General features: G+C 36.5%; 1 protein-coding gene across 4 annotated transcripts in view; it reads right to left on the reverse strand.

Moving 5' to 3' along the window:
• LOC138704857 (alkaline phosphatase-like) overlaps nt 1–19645 on the reverse strand; it is a 670581-nt gene that overhangs the window by 231098 nt on the left and 419838 nt on the right. For all 4 annotated transcript variants that reach the window (XM_069833189.1, XM_069833188.1, XM_069833187.1 and 1 more), the window contains one exon: nt 2380–2609. In XM_069833189.1, coding sequence (XP_069689290.1) covers nt 2380–2609 — 230 coding nt within the window. The remainder of the gene's footprint in view (nt 1–2379; nt 2610–19645) is intronic.

Below are 19645 nucleotides of genomic sequence, written 5' to 3' on the forward strand. Positions count from 1 at the left end.
AAACATAGTATAATTTCTTTATCTTAGCGGTTTTAGATAATGAGACCTACGTAATGTATTGCTATGTAACTGTTACATACTTAATAATGTACTTATCATACGAACATCACATTTATAGAAACAAATTTAAATTCCTAACTTCTCGTCTAATACAGAAGTGTTTTTTCTGTTTTTTTTTTCCGACACCAACTTCTTATGTACGGCGAAATTATGTTTCCTGCTACATCACGTAGCATAGCACGCTTATTATCATCAGATAATCTTGATATTAGTCTTTGTTTTGTGAGAAAACAATAAGTGAGAAAAATTGCTCACATACGTGCTTACTGCCAAATATAGAAATAATTTGCGCCGAAAATATTCGTACCCTGGGATATATTACCCGGCAAAGCGAACTTCCAAATTGGCTCTGTTCACACAATTAAAAAAACCTTGCGAGAATTCTTCCTCGGCTTAACCAAAGGACATCACAATGATAAGGAACATTGTCAAACTGAAAGTCTATGGACGACATATCTTGACAATTTTTAGACAGAATTCGTAACGAGTCTACGCTATTAGCATAATTCTCTTTTTGTACTTTATTCTGTAAACTTAAATGCAATGCAGTGAGGAAGAACCTCTACAGTACATCTAAACATATATTTATTGCCATTTAATGTCAAAACCACAAAATTTCAATACATCATTATGTACATCAATTAATAATTTCAGGAGTTTCACATAGCTTCTCTTTCTAACTAAATGCTTTCCACATATCAGACAAAGAACGTTATCTCCTCCTTCACTACATAAGAAGTCAAGAGTCCAGTCAGCCTGAAACTTACTGTACGACTTCTTCCTCGATGTCTTGTGACATCTCTTGAGTTCATCAGTGACTTGTACCTGCGTGCCGTACGTGCTCTGAACGGCGCACACGGGCGATGAGGCACGCTTGCGCTCTCGTTGACATCACTGCTTTGGACACTTAGGACTCACCGTTGTGTAAAGTGGATGTATGTCTACATTATGACCGGAATTATATATATATTTGAGATATTTATAGGCAGTAACGGGACTTTGCGCCCACTTTGTAGTGTCTTAAGTGAAAAACATTTAAAAAAATTTCCTTCAGAGACTGAACGATCCTGGTAGTGGGTGATTAACGGTTTCTCACTATTTGTTACATCTGCGACATATGGGCCAGCCTTCAACAACAGTATTAAATTACGACGAATATTAATGGAAAGTGAGCTGAAATAATTAATTTTTTTTAAGTGGCTGATTTACGCTTTTCAATGGAGTCGGCTCTTCCAAACTCTGCTTTTATTTTTTATTAACGTTCCATTAGAATCGCGGAAACAGTTCACAATGCTACCCCTGTTTTTGTCGAAAAGCTCGATGTTAGGACACAAGACTAGACGGCATTTTGGAAGGCGATCAGCTGCTATATGCGCCGTAGCATTTCTGGTATGTGACGTCACAAGCTTGTACAGTAGAACCAATCGGATTCAGTGTATAACAAGCACTTTCCGAGTTCGTTTGTTCACGTGTGAGTGTTTCAATACATCGGATAAGTAAAACTAACATTAACTTACTGTGTGTGTAAGATAAATAAATGGAAGAAGGGACTGTAAAAGATAAGTATTGCACAGACAGCCACGGAAAATAGTATTTAAGGTGTATAATTATTTTAAAAACGTTGACGAGCAGAACGCTGCCGGCCATCTTGATGCTGGCTGCAACGTTGCCAACGCGCAAGAGACGATTGCAGAAGCATGTGGTGTGGGATTTAGAACCGTGCAAAGAACATTGTTAGTGAAGGAAAGAGTTTTTGTTTGGTGTCATGCTTACAGTAATCAACAGCTAAGGTCATTATTGTCTTTTGATAATTTAATTTCTCTCCTGCGCTATTTGTATTGCACGTGCGCGTGAAGTACGATGTGGCAATGTTGTACCAAGGTCTAGTACATACAGTCACGAAGCTTGAGTTGTTGACGGTACTAGGAACAATAGACTGTGCCGGTACTATTTCGCATTGTCTGTGATGAGACGATAGTAGCGATCCTAGTGGTTAGCAACTATCTATGGATGCAATTTCCTACGTATTGAGCTTCGTGACTGTATATACTAGACTGTGGTTGTACGCTGCCTTGCTCTATCTGTCTCTCTCGACGCAAACGCTAGCAGACTACCGCCTTCCGAATTGCCAGCATCCAGTAAGATTTGGGGATTGGAATTATCGTTCTGTTCACATTGACGTTGAGTGGAACCTAGTGGAGTGGCTTAAAGAAATTTAATCTTTATTTATAGCTTTGAAGGATATTAGTTTAAAGTTAACTTAAAGCCTTTAAAAGATATTTATTACTAATGTACAAATAAATGTGACGAATCACTTACCCTAGCTAGAGCTACGGCAGGAAACTGGTCCCAGGCGAGTTGTTCCTCCTCTCCCGACTGGTCCCTGCGCTGTCCCTTGAGAATGCGTGCCGCTGTAAGAGTAGCCATACCTAGGCCGTCACCCACGAAGAGAATCACATTCTTCGCGAACAACTCTGGTTCCGGGAGGGCAGCGCCCTGCAGTCGACGTCGAATGGCGGTGCGAGCAGACTCGTACCAGTAATTGCGGTCTGCAAGCAGAAAACGACAATTTAATAACTCATAGCCTACTCTCCTTCGGAAATCTTCTTTTCTGTTTAACGAGTGTACAGCAAAGTCCGAAAGTCTTGTCACCCCTCTCCCTTGTTTGTATGTTGACGTGCATCCATTTTCAACATGTCATACCAGATGTGTGACAATGGTTGATACTTTACGTTCCAGCTTGTTTAGTGATCCATAACATCAGTATGGACACCATCATTATCGCGGCACAAAATGATGTGCCCCATGTCCTATGTGAAATTTTCCTCAGCAAAGGCGGTGCGATTTCCCTGAATGCCTCATAATAGGCTTGCTTCAAATCTTCAGTTGTTTGGTATCGATGTTTCGAGACATGCTGCTTAATTATTACCAACAGGGAACAATAAATGAGATATCATTTGTGGTATGATAAAAGAACCGAATTGTTCAGAAACATTTTCACTATACGTGAAAATTATGACAAAATACTAATCACTTTTGTGACCGATTTTTTGTCACCAGACTCCCTACGAATAGATATCTATCAATTAATATTTCGCGCTGCAAGTGATAGGGCTACACATTGTAGAGTTAAATTATTAAGCTGAAGGATTGCGCATGTGTATGGAATGCATCTGCACATTTGATTTTGATGTCCGGTTTGAGTTAACGTGAGATTCATGTGCATCTTGGCGAGTTTCATCACTGCAGACGCGTCGGAATGAATGAGCGTTTCGAAGCCAGGTTGTGAAACCCGTTCCTCTCGGACAAAACATTACACAACAGAGATAATTACCGTAGCACATTGGCTACGGTTTAACCTGTGACCACGCTAACTGGACTCTCTCACTATCCTCTCTGACTTCAATTGCGAGTCCATATTTAGGCACTTCTCCGAACGAAGGACGAGCTACAGTTTACAGTTCTTCTGCTTAGTTTTGACTCTGGTGTCCGAGGGAAAGAATGAATCCATTACTAACGCATTCATACTTTTCGTTTATAAATTGGTATGACGAATTTCCTTTTCTTTAATGTTCTATTATTATTATTATTATTATTATTATTATTATTATTATTATTATTTGTCCACACCTGTGGAGTAACGGTTAGTGCGTCTGGCCGCGAAGCCAGGTGGCCCGGGTTCGATTCCCGGTCGGGCCAAGTTACCTGGTTGAGGTTTTTTTCCGGGGGTTTCCCTCAACCCAATATGAGCAAATGCTGGATAACTTTCGGTGCTGGACCCCGGACTCATTTCACCGGCATTACCACTTTCACCTCATTTAGGCGCTAAACAACCTAAGATGTTAATATAGCGTTGTAAAAATAACCTATTAAAATATTATTATTATTATTATTATTATTATTATTATTATTATTATTATTATTATTATTATTACAGTCGAACTTCGATATCTCGATGTGCTTCCAGAAGCTAGTAATGCTTCGAGTTATCGAAAATTCGAGATATAAAAAATAAGACTGAATTAACCAAAAATGTTTGCTTTTGGTGAGTCTACTTAAGGTTCTAAACATTTTAGTTACTGTACAACCTTAGAAGAAAGTTTTGTCGCACAGATATTTTATAAGTCCCAGAAAGGAGGCAGTGCGCATGGTCAGAGGACGAGCGACTTGATCACAAGAGAGCAACTAGTTGACGTAATGAAATTAGTTTTGTTTCGTTGTATGTCTGATCATGCACACTGCCTCCTTTCTGGGACTTATAAAATATCTGTGCTACAAAACGTTTTCCTAAGACTGTAAATTCACTTAGGGAAACCCATACCGCTTGACTTTCAACAAAGAGAAGTCTACGTTGTCCATAGACGCTTTCTTTGTTTCTCAGGACAATGATTTTAGCAATTCATAACAAAGAGCGTATTCCGAATCTCACCGGTGAGCAATCCGATGGCATCACGGTGTTCCGAATTCCACCGATGACGTCATTGATGCTCCACCGGTGTCGCACCGGTGCCATCAACTTCAGAGGTGGTGGCAGTCTCTATCAGCCGCCATCAGTGAATCTGATTGGTTCTTGTATAGGGCGGGAATTAGCAGACGAATGACATCGTGCACTGTTGTGTCATGGCGGTGTGTTCTGCTTTAGTTCTGCTGCATTGTTTGTAATGAGCACAACGTAAAAACAATATGTTAATGGCTTACGAGCGAACATGTCAACGGACCAGTTATTACTACCGGTTCAAGAAATAAGTAGTTTATGATCTCTTTTCTTTGAACGAGATGGCAGTAAGAAAATTTCGCAAAATTTTGCTAGCGTAGCACAGATAACCACTTACACTGTCGCCATGACAGCATCGATTCTTCCAGCAGTTTTGTTCCTTATTTTCGTTGCAACGTGACGTCATTGATTCCACCGGACCGGTGAGATTCGGAATACGCTGATAGATTGAGAAGAATAATGTTAAAGACACGTCATTATTCCTCGCAGTGGTGCTCATTGTGCTATGTGTTACGGTAGATACCTCGCGGGCTCAGAATGACAAGGTTCTATCTGACATTTTTAGCATAATTGACATTTTTGTTGCATTGAATTCTGCTACTTCACAGCTATCTACCATGTAAGTTATATGTTGATATCTCAATGTTCGCGATAAAGTTAGTTTGAAAAGGTTCTTATCTGCATTGATTTTATTAACAACCAAATTTAAAAAATGCTCTCCTGTAAAATTGACTAAACACTAGATAGAACCTTGTCATTCTGAACCCTCGACCTGTTTGTAGTGATTGGGAGGGGTAGGATTAGTACTAATCGATTGATTCCTGGAGAAGGACACTTTCAAAGGAAGGAAAATACTAATGCACAATGCTAATATTAAAGCAATGATATTCCTTCATATTCATTCAATTTTACTTACACTTTGCACATAACTTTCATTTCCATCTTAAAATCAAGTTAAAGAAAATGTATTTCCTACTGGGAAGATAAATATTCATCGAGATATTGAAACAATCTAGTAGGTCGAGATATAGAAGTTCGACTGTATTATTATTATTATTATTATTATTATTATTATTATTATTATTATTATTATTATTATTATTATTATTATTATTATTATTATTTCAAACTACAGAAATTCTGGTAAATTGTTACGTGATAATGATCTCTCCGAAATTTGGTAACCTTATACAGAATAAGAAGAACGGCGTATCTTATTAAGATATACAGTTGTTGGATCGTGTAACTTCAATACAAATAAACTAAAATTCTTATAATTCAGTTTTTGAAAACAAAACATTTATGTATCTGAAATTTTCGGATTTAAATTTTAGGGATGGTAAAGTTACTGTGTTGAAATTAGGTTTAATTTGTTCCACTTTTCAGGCATAGTGTTAGATTCTACCCTATGGATCCTATCGCCCCAGGCCTGAATGAGTCGTAAGACATATTGATTGGTTAGTCCAAACAAGCATCATGGACCCAACAAACTAGGTGACACTTTTTCAATTGCTTTTTTTTTAAGTAGGGTATTTTACGACGCTTTATCAACATGTTAGGTTATTAAGCGTCTGAATCAGATGAAGGTGATAATGCCGGTGAAATGAGTCCGGGCTCCAGCATCGAAAGTTACCCAGCATTTGCTCATATTGGGTTGAGGGAAAATCCCGAAAAAAAACCTCAACCAGGTAACTTGCCCCGACCGGGAATCGAACCCGGGCCACCTGGTTTCGTAGCCAGACGCGCTAACGTTACTCCACAGGTGTGGACTTTTCAATTGTTCAGTCAGAGATCTTACGGTGAGACTCTATAATTAGTTCTGAAAAGTCAGAGAAACTAAATCGAAAACTGTTTTTAAATACAAAATCCCTTTCAGAACTCATTACGAAGGTCTTGTGTAGTATTCAGAAGAATGAATCCGTGTATTGATACGCTACTTGAGAGAAGAACCTAACCGTTGTGAACAAGATAATTAGTTAGTTCCTAGAGAGAAAGTCAAGCCGTGGTTGAATTGCTGTTTTTATAAAGAAATAAGCCTACTCGAATGAGAATCGTAAAGATAAAAGGCCAGCATTTTTATAAACATGGTACTGAAGGAGAAAGTACAGTAACGATTAAGAGATACATCAAAAGACTGAAACAAATTTTCGCTACGAAGATGTCCATATTTCTAAAGTTGTGTCTGTGTATTTATACCTGTGATCAATGTAGAAATTTTGGTATCTTGAGTCTTATTACCAATTCTACTAAAATTGTCAACACTTGATAAACGTATACTTCGAGGGATTCAGGTTCTAAAAGTAATGGTTAACAATATTACCGTACCCAATATTAGTTCCAGGCCCATGAACTGAAATCCGAAGGAGGGCGATATATTTTTAGGGGTACTGGAATTTCTTTCCATGACTTCGTTCGGAACGAATAAAAAATTTTCCTGTGTTGTAGATTTACTGTAAGCCTTAAAAGTGTCCAGATTCTGAATAACATGAGTTCCAGTAAAATTTGCAGGCCATTCCTAGCCCACTTCAAACCTTAAACTCTGCTATCAACGTACTACCGACTGTAGTGAATTTCATCTTTGAGTTACTCTTCTTCTTCTTCGTCTTCTTCGTCTTCTTCTTCGTTTGTTTCACCTCCTCCTTTACTATTGACTTATAGTCCAATGCAGTGTAGGGGAGCGACCAATAAGCCTACTAGATAGGGGCATATTGCGGGCCTCCCTAGTTGTTTGGTCAGCATGGCACAGAGTCATCGCTGAGATAACACAGGACAGCACATGTCAAGGGATAAACACTCAATCTCTTGGACTAAAGATAAATCTCTTTCATTGCCCACATTCGGAATCGAACCGCGCACCGTTTGGATGGGGAACGCATGTCCTATCCACAGATGCAAGGCGGAGGACTTCGAGTTCTTCTTTTTCTTCTTTTTCTTCTTCTTCTTCTTCTTCTTCTTCTTATTCTGAATTAAAGGTATGGCACTTAGGCACAAAAAGCCCGGTGTGCACCCTATAATCTGCAAAACAACCCAGAAGACCGCAATACGACACCAGCCTTGCGATACTAAGCCTACTGTGTTTAATTTCCTGAAATTCCTCAAGAGACAATATGATGTGATATGACATGATATGATATGTGATAGATATATGATATGATATGATATGATATGATATGATATGATATGATATGATATGATATGATATGATATATGATATATGATATATGATATGATATGATATGATATGATATGATATGATATGATATGATATGATATGATATGATATGATATGATATGATATGATGTGATTTATTGTCACTCAACGGTTTAGTCACGCTGGCCCTTCACATTTCTGTATTCGGATCAGCATTTCCGTTCTTATAATTATTTACATACATCAATTTTAAACTTGCAAGCAAACATTCTCATGAGAGCATATAAAAAAGTTAATTTTTTTCTTCCACTATGTTAATAATGTCAAAACAAGCGCTTATACAAATTTTGGCCACTCCACCGCGATTACGAGGCCGTCCAGAAAGTGATTTTCCCTGGGGCCGTCTACAAAAAAAAACACATTTTCATGGAAATATTTATTGAAACAGATACAGCAATTGTTGCGCTATTTTTCAACATATTCCCCACTGGAATTGAGACATGTGTCATACCATGGGATCAATATTGTATCCTTGTGTCGCTTTGTGCACCTCTCTGTTGATCCCTGGTATGACAAATGTCTCAGTTCTGGTGGGGAATATGTTTAAAAATAGCATTACTGTAGGTATCCTGTTCCTCTATTTGGTGCCATCTGTCGATTCAGCTACACATCACCCAGGTCCGACGCAGTCCACTATGATTGCCTCTTCGTCCCCTGGGTCTTGTGCAATTTCGTCAGACAGATGCCATCTGTACCCAATTTCACTGTATTACACCTGCTGCATCTTCGGTCGACTTGAAACTATTGAATGATGATAGACGGAATATAAATTAACAAAAGCGAAATGAGTCCGTGGTCCAACGCCGAAAGTTACCCAGAAATTCTGCTTCAATTGATTGGGAGGTGAAACCTCGGATAAAACCCCACAGGTAACTTGTTCCAACCAGAATTTGAGACGAGACCCGCTCGTTTCACTATATGTTAACCATTACTCCACAGCAGTGGACTAAATATTGTTAAATTGATAAAATAACTTTTGATCCGAATGAAAATTTTTCTTTAAGAGTTTATCTTTGTTAGGGATCTGTTACAAATTATAAAGTTTAACAATATTATACACCAACTTTTGGATGAACGAAGTATAATTTTCTAAAACACATACCAATACATACAGGGTATAAAGGATGTAAGTGCCGTCCTTTTCACAGTCGTCGGGGACGGTCTACACGATCAAAAAATGGCAATACAACATAGTTTTCCCAGAAGAAATGTTTCTTTTTTATTTTATTTGCGGTATACTGCTTACATCGTTAGTAAAATTACGAAAGCAATTACATCAGTAGGTATATCTAGCAAAAAGTTAATATTAGTTTAAATAAATATGTGTTCTATTACGTTTTCGTGAAATTTAATAAAACTGCATGCTTAAATTTGTTAATATTCTGGCATGAGAGACGTGGCAACGTGTTCAGCAGGCAGTACTCTGCACAGACATAAGTACGTCCAGCTGAGTTCAAGCTCCCTGTCCATAGCTATACTGCCGCGCGGATGAGAGTTCAGTACAGGGTATTCAATAAACAACTTACAATGTAATTTACAGTTTAGGAATATCATATATTATTAATTTATGAAGAAAGTCGTTGTAATTCAAGTGAGACAAGAAGGATGTACCGTCAACGTTTTCCTCAAAGAAGATTACCTAATCGGCGAACTTTTGTAGCAGTTTCTCAACGATCTTTACCCCGTTTCGAAAATCACACAACTAGAAATTTGTAAAAATGATACTGCTTTATGGAAGCGGGAGAGATTAAAATTTTGCATTAGAAAAAGGTTCGTGTGATTTTGTGCAGAAACCCACTATTGTTTATTTTTTAGACATACGACAAAAATGGAGCAATATTGTTACATAAAATGTAAATTTACCATAATGTTCTATTAATGAGATTGAATGTTTGTATTTGCTGCTCGTTTTATGTAAACAACAGTATTATTTATCATGGTCCGCTCCTGCATTAGAACAGAGCATTTGTTTTGTAATGGTATGTCTTTACCCGCTTGAGCAGTACCGGTACTGTGTAGTTATAAACTCACTCCTCCCTATCGAGCGAAACGTCTAATATTGTAAACTTTAATAATTAGTTAAATATTGCAAATAGAAACAAATTGTAAGGACATTTTTTCTTCCTTATGATATGGATAATCCTTAGTTAAAATAATGACACTTTTACCTCTTACACTCTGTATAAACTTAAAATTATAGGTTACAATATCATTTCAGTAACACCGATGTGTGTCAATAAAAATTCAGTTTAAGAAAAAATGAGTGTCCGAGCCATGCAGATGAGATTCTTATCACTGGTGAGAAGATAGACCACACACCAAGTAAACAGTATAATAATAGGAGAATTGCAAACAGGAAATAGAATGGAAGACATACATTCCTACTAAAATATATTATGTATGCATCCAACACTCACGATGAATGGGGAAATAATATTCCCAAAATTGACATATCAGTAGCGATTGAAATGTAGAAAAGAGACTGGACAAACCGAGACAAATGTCGTAACGAACATTATCTTGGGCCATGGTGGAATAAGTCTGTATACCTAACCCGTTATTTGTCCATAATGATGCAGCCTCTATGTGCAAATGTTTATCGTTAGGACAGATAATTTTTTTCTTGCTGCTAATAATTCTCAACTATCGAGAATACGAAGCTCTTCATTCTTTTTGGGCTAAATAGAGCTAATGACTTATTTCAATGATTTTATTTACAAAAACATAATACCAATATTGTGTTGAATGATTTTAAATACGAATTAACATATGTGGAGCCACCGACGTAGCTCAGGAGGCAGGCGCGTTTGCCTGTTGATCCAGAGTTGTGCTCGGGAGTGGGTTCAATTCCCGCTTGGGTATTTTCCGAGGTTTTCCGAATTATGAAGGATATGTCGGTATCCTTGGCTCACATCTGCAAATACCATCACCAGTTCCATCGATGCTAAACAACCTAGTAGTCGCTAAATAACCGACAAATGTGCGACTCAAGCTTTGTAGGATTTGATGCTGTAAATTTAGTGGACCCGAGTTCGATTCCCGGTAGTGAAGAACAGACAGTTCTCTTTCATAGAAGCAGTACATATTATGTTTCTTATCTTATGTCCTATGCTGTCTTTAGTGTTACGCCGTACTGCACACATGATCAAGGAGCAACCTTCTTATAATGAGTAGGCAGGAAACAAGCGGTCCATACTTGTGGAGTAACTATTAGCGCATCTCGCCGCGAAACCAGGTGGCCCGGGTTCGAATCCCGGTTGGGGAAAGTTACTTGGTTGAGGGTTTTTCCGGAGGTTTTCCCTCAACCCAATATGAGCAACTGCTAGGTAACTATCGGTGCTGGACACCGGACTCATTTCACCAGCATTATCACCTTCATTTCATTCAGGTACTAAATAACCTGAGATGTTGATACAACATTGTAAAATAGCCCACTAAAAAAAAAAAAACAAGCCGTCGGCCTCGATCTTGCAAAGATGATGATGATGATGATGATGATGATGATGATGTTGATGTCTATTTTAAATTCAAATTGTATTCGCGAGAGTTGAATTCGGATCTCCATTGGGGAAATCCGTCGTATGTTCGTTCTCTTAACGGTTTATCCAAGAAGACCCTTTGATGGATTGAGCGCTGGAGTTTAGTGCAGACTTTTCACATAAACATGGAGCTTGGGGACTCCCTGAAAGAGAAAGGATGGAATTGAGAAGTCTTGATGTGCACACATACTTAACCTACTAACATTTTAATCAGGAGTAAATGTTGTGAAATGAAGTCCAGTGCTTTATGGCCATTCTTATGATGAAGACGCAATTGAGGTCGAGACGAGAGGCATCAGTGGAGGACTCTGCCGAACGCCACGCGTAACACAGTGGTCACAATTGTACACAAACAAAACTATGGGCGTTGACTTCGCATTGTTTCAACAGTCAAGGTTCACATGTCATAAGATTTGAATCTCTACATAAGTTATGCTAGTATTACAATGATGTCATCTGCCTGTGGTAACGAAGTGCGGAAGACCTCTACATCTTCATCCTCAAACAGAACACAATTCCTTTCTAAGAATGGCTATAGAAGGCGATTTTGCCTTGGATTGAACTACTGACAAATTTAATTGATAACTTGGATGCTAGTTTTATTTCCTCGAGCTTAACAAAATAGCTTAATGAAAGGTCTTCTTCTTCTTCTACGTCACGGTTTAGGCCTTTCATTAGCCTGTTCCGGCTCCAAATTGTTGCTGCCTCCATCTTTTCTTAGGTCTTCCTAAGTTCCTTTTTCCTCGTGGTGAGTAATTGTATGCTGCTTTTGGTATTCTATTGTTCGTCATCCTTGTTAGGTGGTTTTCCCAATTTGTTCTATATTTCACTATTGTTGTATTTAGTTCCTCTACTTTTAGTTGATGTCTTATTTCTGTATTGTGTTTTTTGTCTGTTCTTTGATATCCTGCTATTGGCCTGAGGAATTTCATTTCAGCAGCTTGTATTCTAGCTATATGTTGTGCCGTCATTGTCCATGTTTCGGATCCATAAGTAATTGTAGGAACTGCCATCGTCTTATACAATTTCATTAGAGAGTCTTTTCTGGCTTTATTTTTCAAGGTTCTTTTTAGTGTCCCTGTTATATAGTTAAACTTGTTTAACTTGTTATTTATATCTGTTTCTGTTGTGTATGATATTTCGCAACCTAGGAGATTGAATTTTGAGACTTGTTCTATTGCTTTATTTTCTAAAATTATCTTTGTCCGAACTGGATAAGAGCCCTTGAAAGCCATTGCCTTTGTTTTTCCTGATGATATTTCCATGTTGTATTTTTTTTATATTTCGTTTAATTTATATACCATTCTCTGCATTTCGTCCTCTGTTTTTGCAATTAAAATCTGATCATCTGCAAAGGCTAACGTTTTTATTATCATATTTCCTAAATTAATTCCTCCTGTTGTTATTTGTTTCCATGATCTTATCATGTCGTCTAGATATATATTAAAAAGAGTGGTTGATAATGGACAACCTTGTCTAACTCCTCCTGTTATTCTTATAGGTTCTCTTTGGTTTATTTTTATTTTTGTTTTTCCGTACATATCTTTAATTACTTCTATCAAATGTAATGGGATTCCCTTTTCATTTAATATATTCCACAATTTTGGTCTAGGCACTTTGTCAAAAGCCTTCTAATAAACTATGAAAAGGATATGAGTTTCTAAATTGAATTCCCTTCTTTTCTCAATTATTTGCTTTAATGTAAAAACGTTATCTATGCAGCTTCTCCCTTTCCTAAAACCTGTCTGCTCTTCTGATATTATTATGTCGACTATATTTGATAGTCTTTGGCTTATTATTTTTGCGTATACTTTATATGTTGTACATAGTAAGCTTATTCCCCTATAATTTTCTGGGTTTGTTTTATCTCCTTTTTTAAATATCGATATTATCTTCCCTATTTTCCATTCTTCTGGCGTAGTCTTTTGTTTCCAACATTTGTTATAAAAATTTAATAGCCTTTCTTGAAAATTTCTCGGGGCACATTTTAATAATTCTATATTTATATTGTCTATTCCACATGCTTTATTATTCCTACTTTTCTTTAGTGCTTCTAACATCTCTTGCATTTCTAAGTCATCTACTTCTATGTACTGTTTGTTTTTTCCTATAGTTTCTTCTTCATTTTCTTTATCAGTCCATAATTTCTTATAATAGTTTTCTAATTCTATATCTTGTATAATTATCAGATTTGTTTTATTTTTTTCTTGGGAATTAAGGCTTCTTATGAATTTATATACTTTGTCCTGTCTTCCATGTAAATTGTGTTCCATTTCTGCTATGTAGTTTTCCCAATGTTCTCTATTTAGTTTCCTAGTATATCTTTTTACTAATGCTCTTGCTCTATTATATTCTATTTTATTCTGATCATTCTTGTTATTAAGATATTTCAGATAAACCTCTTTTTTATCACTCACTAATTTCTGAATTTCGGGATCCCATTTTTTTAAGCCTTTTTTCCTCCCTCCTACTTTCTTTGTCCCTAAAACTTCTTTTGCTGTTTTATGTAAGAGTCCTCTAATACATTGCCATTCTTCTTCAATTTCCTCTTTTGGCTCTTCTGCGTTTGTATAATCTCTTAACCTTCTTTTATATAGGTCTTGTATCGATTCTTCTTCTAGTAACTTTATTTTATAGATTTCTTGTTTTTCCTCTTCTTTCGTTTTTGATTCTTTATTCCAATTTCTACACCATTTCTTTTGTATATTTATTTTGCTAATCAGTAGAAAATGATCGCTGTGAATGTCACTTCCTCTAAAGACTCTTGTGTCCCTAACCAGGTTTTTCATTTTTTGGTTAACCATAATGTAATCTATTATTGAGCATGATCCTCTCTCACTTCTCGTATATTTATGAATTTCTTTATGTTTGAAGTAGTTATTAGTTATTCTCAGTTGATTAAAGCATGCGAAATTTAGTAGCGTTTTTCCATTATTATTTAATGTTTCTTCTCCATTATTTCCTGTTACATTTGTGATTGGTGTTTTCCCAATACGAGCATTTACATCACCTGCTATGATTCGATAATCATTTTTATTTGTTTGATCTATTACTTTTTGTAGTTGCTGATAGAATTCTATTGTATCTTGCTTTCTGCCCTCTTCTGGTGCATAGATTCCTATTAGTGTAAGATTTCCTTTTGGTATTTTGCATCTTATTTTCATTATTCTCTGGTTTACCCATTCATATGTTGTTATTGTGTTTCTTAATTTTGTGCTTACTAATATTGCTACTCCTGCTTGAGCTCTTTCAGTTATTTCAACCCCACTATAAAACATTGTATAGTTATTTAGGTCTTGGCTTCCTTTTTGTTTCTTTTTCGTTTCTGTTATCACTGCTATGTCTATTTCTCTTTCTTTTAGTTCTCTTTCCAGTTCGGTTTCTTTGTGGTGTATTCCTCTAACGTTCCAGGTTGCTACTTTAATTTGATCTTGAATTCCAAAACATTTGTCCTTATGGCTTGCTTTTGTCGTCATCCGTAGGTCAGTCCGGCTATCTCTTTGGAGCTTGTAAGTATTTTTAAATGTCCCCTGAGTACGGTACTAACGTTCTGCAGGGTTAGTCCTTTGGAGGGGCTGCCTCCTCAAAGCCTATGGACCTGCTTCCTTGTGTATTAACCCCGCAGGGAGGGTTGCCTCTTGCGCCTTCTGCCGTTGAGGTCTTCACTCTTGTTTCCCTGAGCTGGGTCTCTTATTTCATCCCCAGAGATTGGGTTGCCACTTCCGCCATTTTCGCCGTTTCGATGTTCCCATCTCCACGCCATATCTGCCGTTGTGGTCTTCCGTGTTTGCAGCTTTCCAGATTGGTCCGTTGCTCCCACGTTGTGGATTATTCTTAGTTCCCTCACCTCTTATCTAACCGCAAGCCTAAGCTTCCCGGTTTTAATCGTCTGGTTCATTGGTACTAAACCTCCCTACCTCATCAAGGTGATAATCCACAGGGAGGCTTAATGAAAGGTAATCGTAAAATTACTGTTAACTGGTTCTCTTAGGCATTCTAATGTTTTCATGCTTGCTATTGAATTCGAGGTTCGAAGACATTAAAAGTTTTAGCATGGCTTCTTTAGGAAGAGAAGTGGAATTGGGGCTATTCGAATTCCGTCCCGCTGTCAGTTTTGAGGTGAAGTTACGTCCAGAAAATATTTAGAGCATGGTTGAGTTCCGTCCAGAGATATCAAGGGTTCTAGCTGAATTCCGTCCCTATGCAAACATTTTCCTTCCCAATTTCCTGGTTGTGGACTACCTGTAACTTACTGTTTGCGTCATTTTGACACTGTATTCTCACAACATGAAATGTACTATAGATTCTTTAATCAATATTAGCCACCGGCACGGCTCAGTCGGTTAAGGCGCTTGCCTGCCGGTCTGAAGTTACGCTCCGGCGCGGGTTTCCCGCTTGGGCTGATTACCTGGTTGGGTTTTTCCGAAGTTTTCCCCAACCGTAAAGTGAATTCCAGGTAATCTATGGCGAATCCTCGGCCTCATCTCGCCAAATACTCTCTCGCTATCACCAATCTCATCCACGCTAAATAACCTCGTAGTTGATACAGCGTCGTTAAATAACCAACTAAAAGAAATTAATCAATATTTAAACTTATTGCTGAATATGTAAATACACATGAAAACTATTCTTTACGTTTCACGCTGTTTTTGTCCATCTTTTTGGATCACTTTTCATTTTTGGTACAGCATTTTCGGTAAAAGACCATTTACGTACCACGATTTTTTGATACAGCGCTTCGATCACTTGGGTCACTTTATGTTTTTTGTCATTGTTTTGTTTCAGTCATGTAACTTGGTCATTGTTTATGAAGTAAATTTAATTTAAATTACATTTCCTAGCAACGGAAGAAACAATTTGCAAAATAAAATAAAATATCTGAATAGAAGTAAAATCATTTCCTAGCAACGAAAAAAAACTATTTGCAAATTGCATCAAAATTTCTGAGTAGAAGGAAAATCAAGTATACTTATTATGACGAGTGAAATAATTTACTCCAGTAAATATAAGCTTATGCTGGTCCTGAAAGCATTTTCCTACCATTTTCACAACTATAACAAGCAGAGAACCTATCGGTACTGGAAGTGTGAGGACAGAGAAGCTTGTACAGCGAGATGCACAACTGGAAGTGATCTTATGAACTTGGAGATTTCAAAAGATGGTACTGACGAACACAGTCATCTTGTCGGTGTGAAAGCCGATTTTCGTAGAGTGCTATAAAACAACCTGTCGAAGACCAAGTGAATGAATCTCCAAGCTAAATTGTTCTTCATGATGTATCACAGGTCACGGATGAGGAAGTTATCATGATGTTGCCTGACAAAAATACCTTAAAACGGCAGGTGAACAGAATCAAAAACGAAGCAGACTGGCTTAATCCTCGACAGCTTGCAGATATACAGGTAACTAGACATTATGTACTTACACTTAATGGTGACAATTCCTTACATTTCATTTTATTTTGAGGATTATAACGACCGAACTAGGTACCAATATGCCATAATTACCATAACAGTAATTACCAACATGCAGTGACCCAAAGATACCAATAATCGAAACTCATTACAGCATTCCAATGATTTTGCGATTAACAAAGCAATAACATAACTTTCATGGAGTTCCCTTTGACTCATATCTTGTTTCACAATATTTTAGTATCGGAACTATTATTTGAATTTCATTTTTTTATGTTTTAATTGCTTCGCTCCGTCCAGCCCCACGAAAAGAAAATTATTTTCATCCTTATTTTCTATTACACACATTTCCGTTTACAATTACATTAGATATGATCACGCTTACCTGTGATATCGTGATAATCATTATGACATGTGTCGTAATATCGCTCGAAGTTTGATTTATAAGTGTCTATTAGAATTTTAGAACATAAGAGGCGTCTACATTGTCACCATGTGCACAACAATACTTTTCCGAACAGACGTTGAAGGTGTTTAGAAAGAAGCAATCTAAATCTAAGCAGGTAACTCGCCACTGATAGATGCTTGTGTACTGGAGTTGTAGGGGAGTAGGATGGAAGGGAGGGGGTGAAGCAAAGACAGTTTACTGCGCTGCCCCTGCGACGTCACTATTGCTAGTGATTACAATGACATTTTTGCCGATCCCTGAGTTACATGAACACAAGCCATCTATAGTACGCAATAGAAACAGAAACTCAACAAAAGTAAAAACGGCGTACTGATGTACCCAAAGATCCTAAACATGCGATATGACCACATATGTTGAAGTATGCATAAATAAACAAAAACAAACTGCTTTCATAACACAAGGAATACTTCTGTATAAAACAAAATAATGCTGTATTGCATAAAAATATGCTCGTTCAGATGATATTAAAAAAAATCTATGGGGTGTTAGTTATTTATGTTCTCAATGACGTCATAACTTACAAAGTAGTGGCAATAATATTTTTTCTATAAACATATTACTTTCCAAGTGCAAGGTTCGACGTATCTGAAGTTTTTGTCAAAAATGCCCTGGTTAAATTTTAATTGCAATTACGCGTTACTTCGAAAAAATCTCTCTAGAAACAAAAAACTACAGTAAAAATACAAACAGAGGAGAAAAACAGCAGAAAGAGAGGCAAATAGGCCTATGTTAGACAGATGTTACTCGAAAGAATTATTTCCAGAAACTTTAACTTATCATACCTGTGTATTACAACGTCTAAACTTACTTATAACGAATATTACCAAATCATTTTGATGAATTTCACTGTGTTAAAAATTCTGACTTGACTTATATATCTGTTCTCTTCTGAGTTTTTTTTAAATAGTCTATTTACTAGCATGGATCTTGAAATAACTTTTCGATAAATTTATAATATTTTTAGAGATGACCAACATTTTGTTGAAATTCGTTTAAACTGAACCGAAGTTAATGTAGTAAATCTAAATGTTATAGCAGGTTACTTTCATTACACATTAAAAATAATGACATTAGAAATGTAAGTTATGTCTTCTTGTGTAGAAATCAAATGTTTTTTATTTATGTAAGCAGGCCTAGTTGAGCGGAAAATATTGTTGGTGATAGCAATGCTAAAGTGATTTTTATAGTGATTATTTATTATTTAAATATCCACAAACAAATATGTCTTCTGTATTGTATTAGTCATAATACCATATTGTCTTTCAGTATTCGATACACATCCACATCTTCGAAATACAAAATTTGTGGAGCTCGTGTGAAAATGACATCATTGAAAAGTCTCGAAGTTTATGAACTGGAAAGCATTGTAACTACAATACAAATGCAACATGTAAATAATAATTCCTGAACAAATTCACTCTAATTACAGAACTCCAGTGACTGAGAAAACAGCGGTCCACATCCGACTATGGAATTTGAAGCAACATCTAAGGCTCCAAAAATGTGAAAGGTCATCGGTCTGTGAGTAGAAATATATGGAATATACTTTTTTACATTTTGTTATATATAAGTGTGTATTGCACTTAACCTTCTATTTACCTGAGATTGTATACTGTAGCTGTTGTTTTTATGTATGAGTAGAAGACGTGATTTTGTGTTCTGTATCTTACTGACTTACAGGATGCACGCGAATTTAGATTCATTATATATGTACAGTGTATGTATGTATATATATATATATATATATATATATATATATATATATTAAATAAGACAAAGCTATTCTATAACACCAACAAATATTGCGCTTGTGGTTATTCCAACTGTTGTTTATTTTTCGATGGGAGGTGCAATTTTTTCAATTCCTGGAAGTTTCTAAAATTTTTAGGGCAAGCAGTAATTACGATTTATGTTAGAAACTAATTTTTATAAATTAATAAATAATGTAATGAGATCTTACTACTTCGTGATATTTGCATTGTTTTACATTTATATGTAAAACAGAGTTTTAAATATTTATGTTGCTTCGACTGTGACAAATTATTATTAATAGTTTGTATTTATGCCGTGTAGTAGAGGAAACTGTATAACATGTTGGAACTCCTTACAGGTTGCATATTTAATGTTGCGACTGGAATATACAATATTTGCAGTCATGCCATGACACGATCCTCACGAATGTATTCAACTTCAGTTGTGTGCGAATGCAGTATGTGCTTAACTTTGAATAAAGAAAACGCAAGTGACAGATTTACATCTATTTTCGATAAAGATTATACATGTAATTTAATTATTAACGCAGCTCAAGTGATGTTTTCTTTCTACATAACGTTAAAATGTTTTCCAGTTAAGCACTACGAAGGCAAGTGGGTGGCCGGGAAAATGAGATAATATAATTTAATCGTCTTAGTGCTAAGAGAAGTGAAGTATGGAAAACTGGATCAGGTTTAATATAGA

Source organism: Periplaneta americana, chromosome 8, assembly GCF_040183065.1.
Source record: "Periplaneta americana isolate PAMFEO1 chromosome 8, P.americana_PAMFEO1_priV1, whole genome shotgun sequence".
Classification (NCBI taxonomy): Eukaryota; Metazoa; Arthropoda; class Insecta; order Blattodea; family Blattidae; genus Periplaneta; species Periplaneta americana.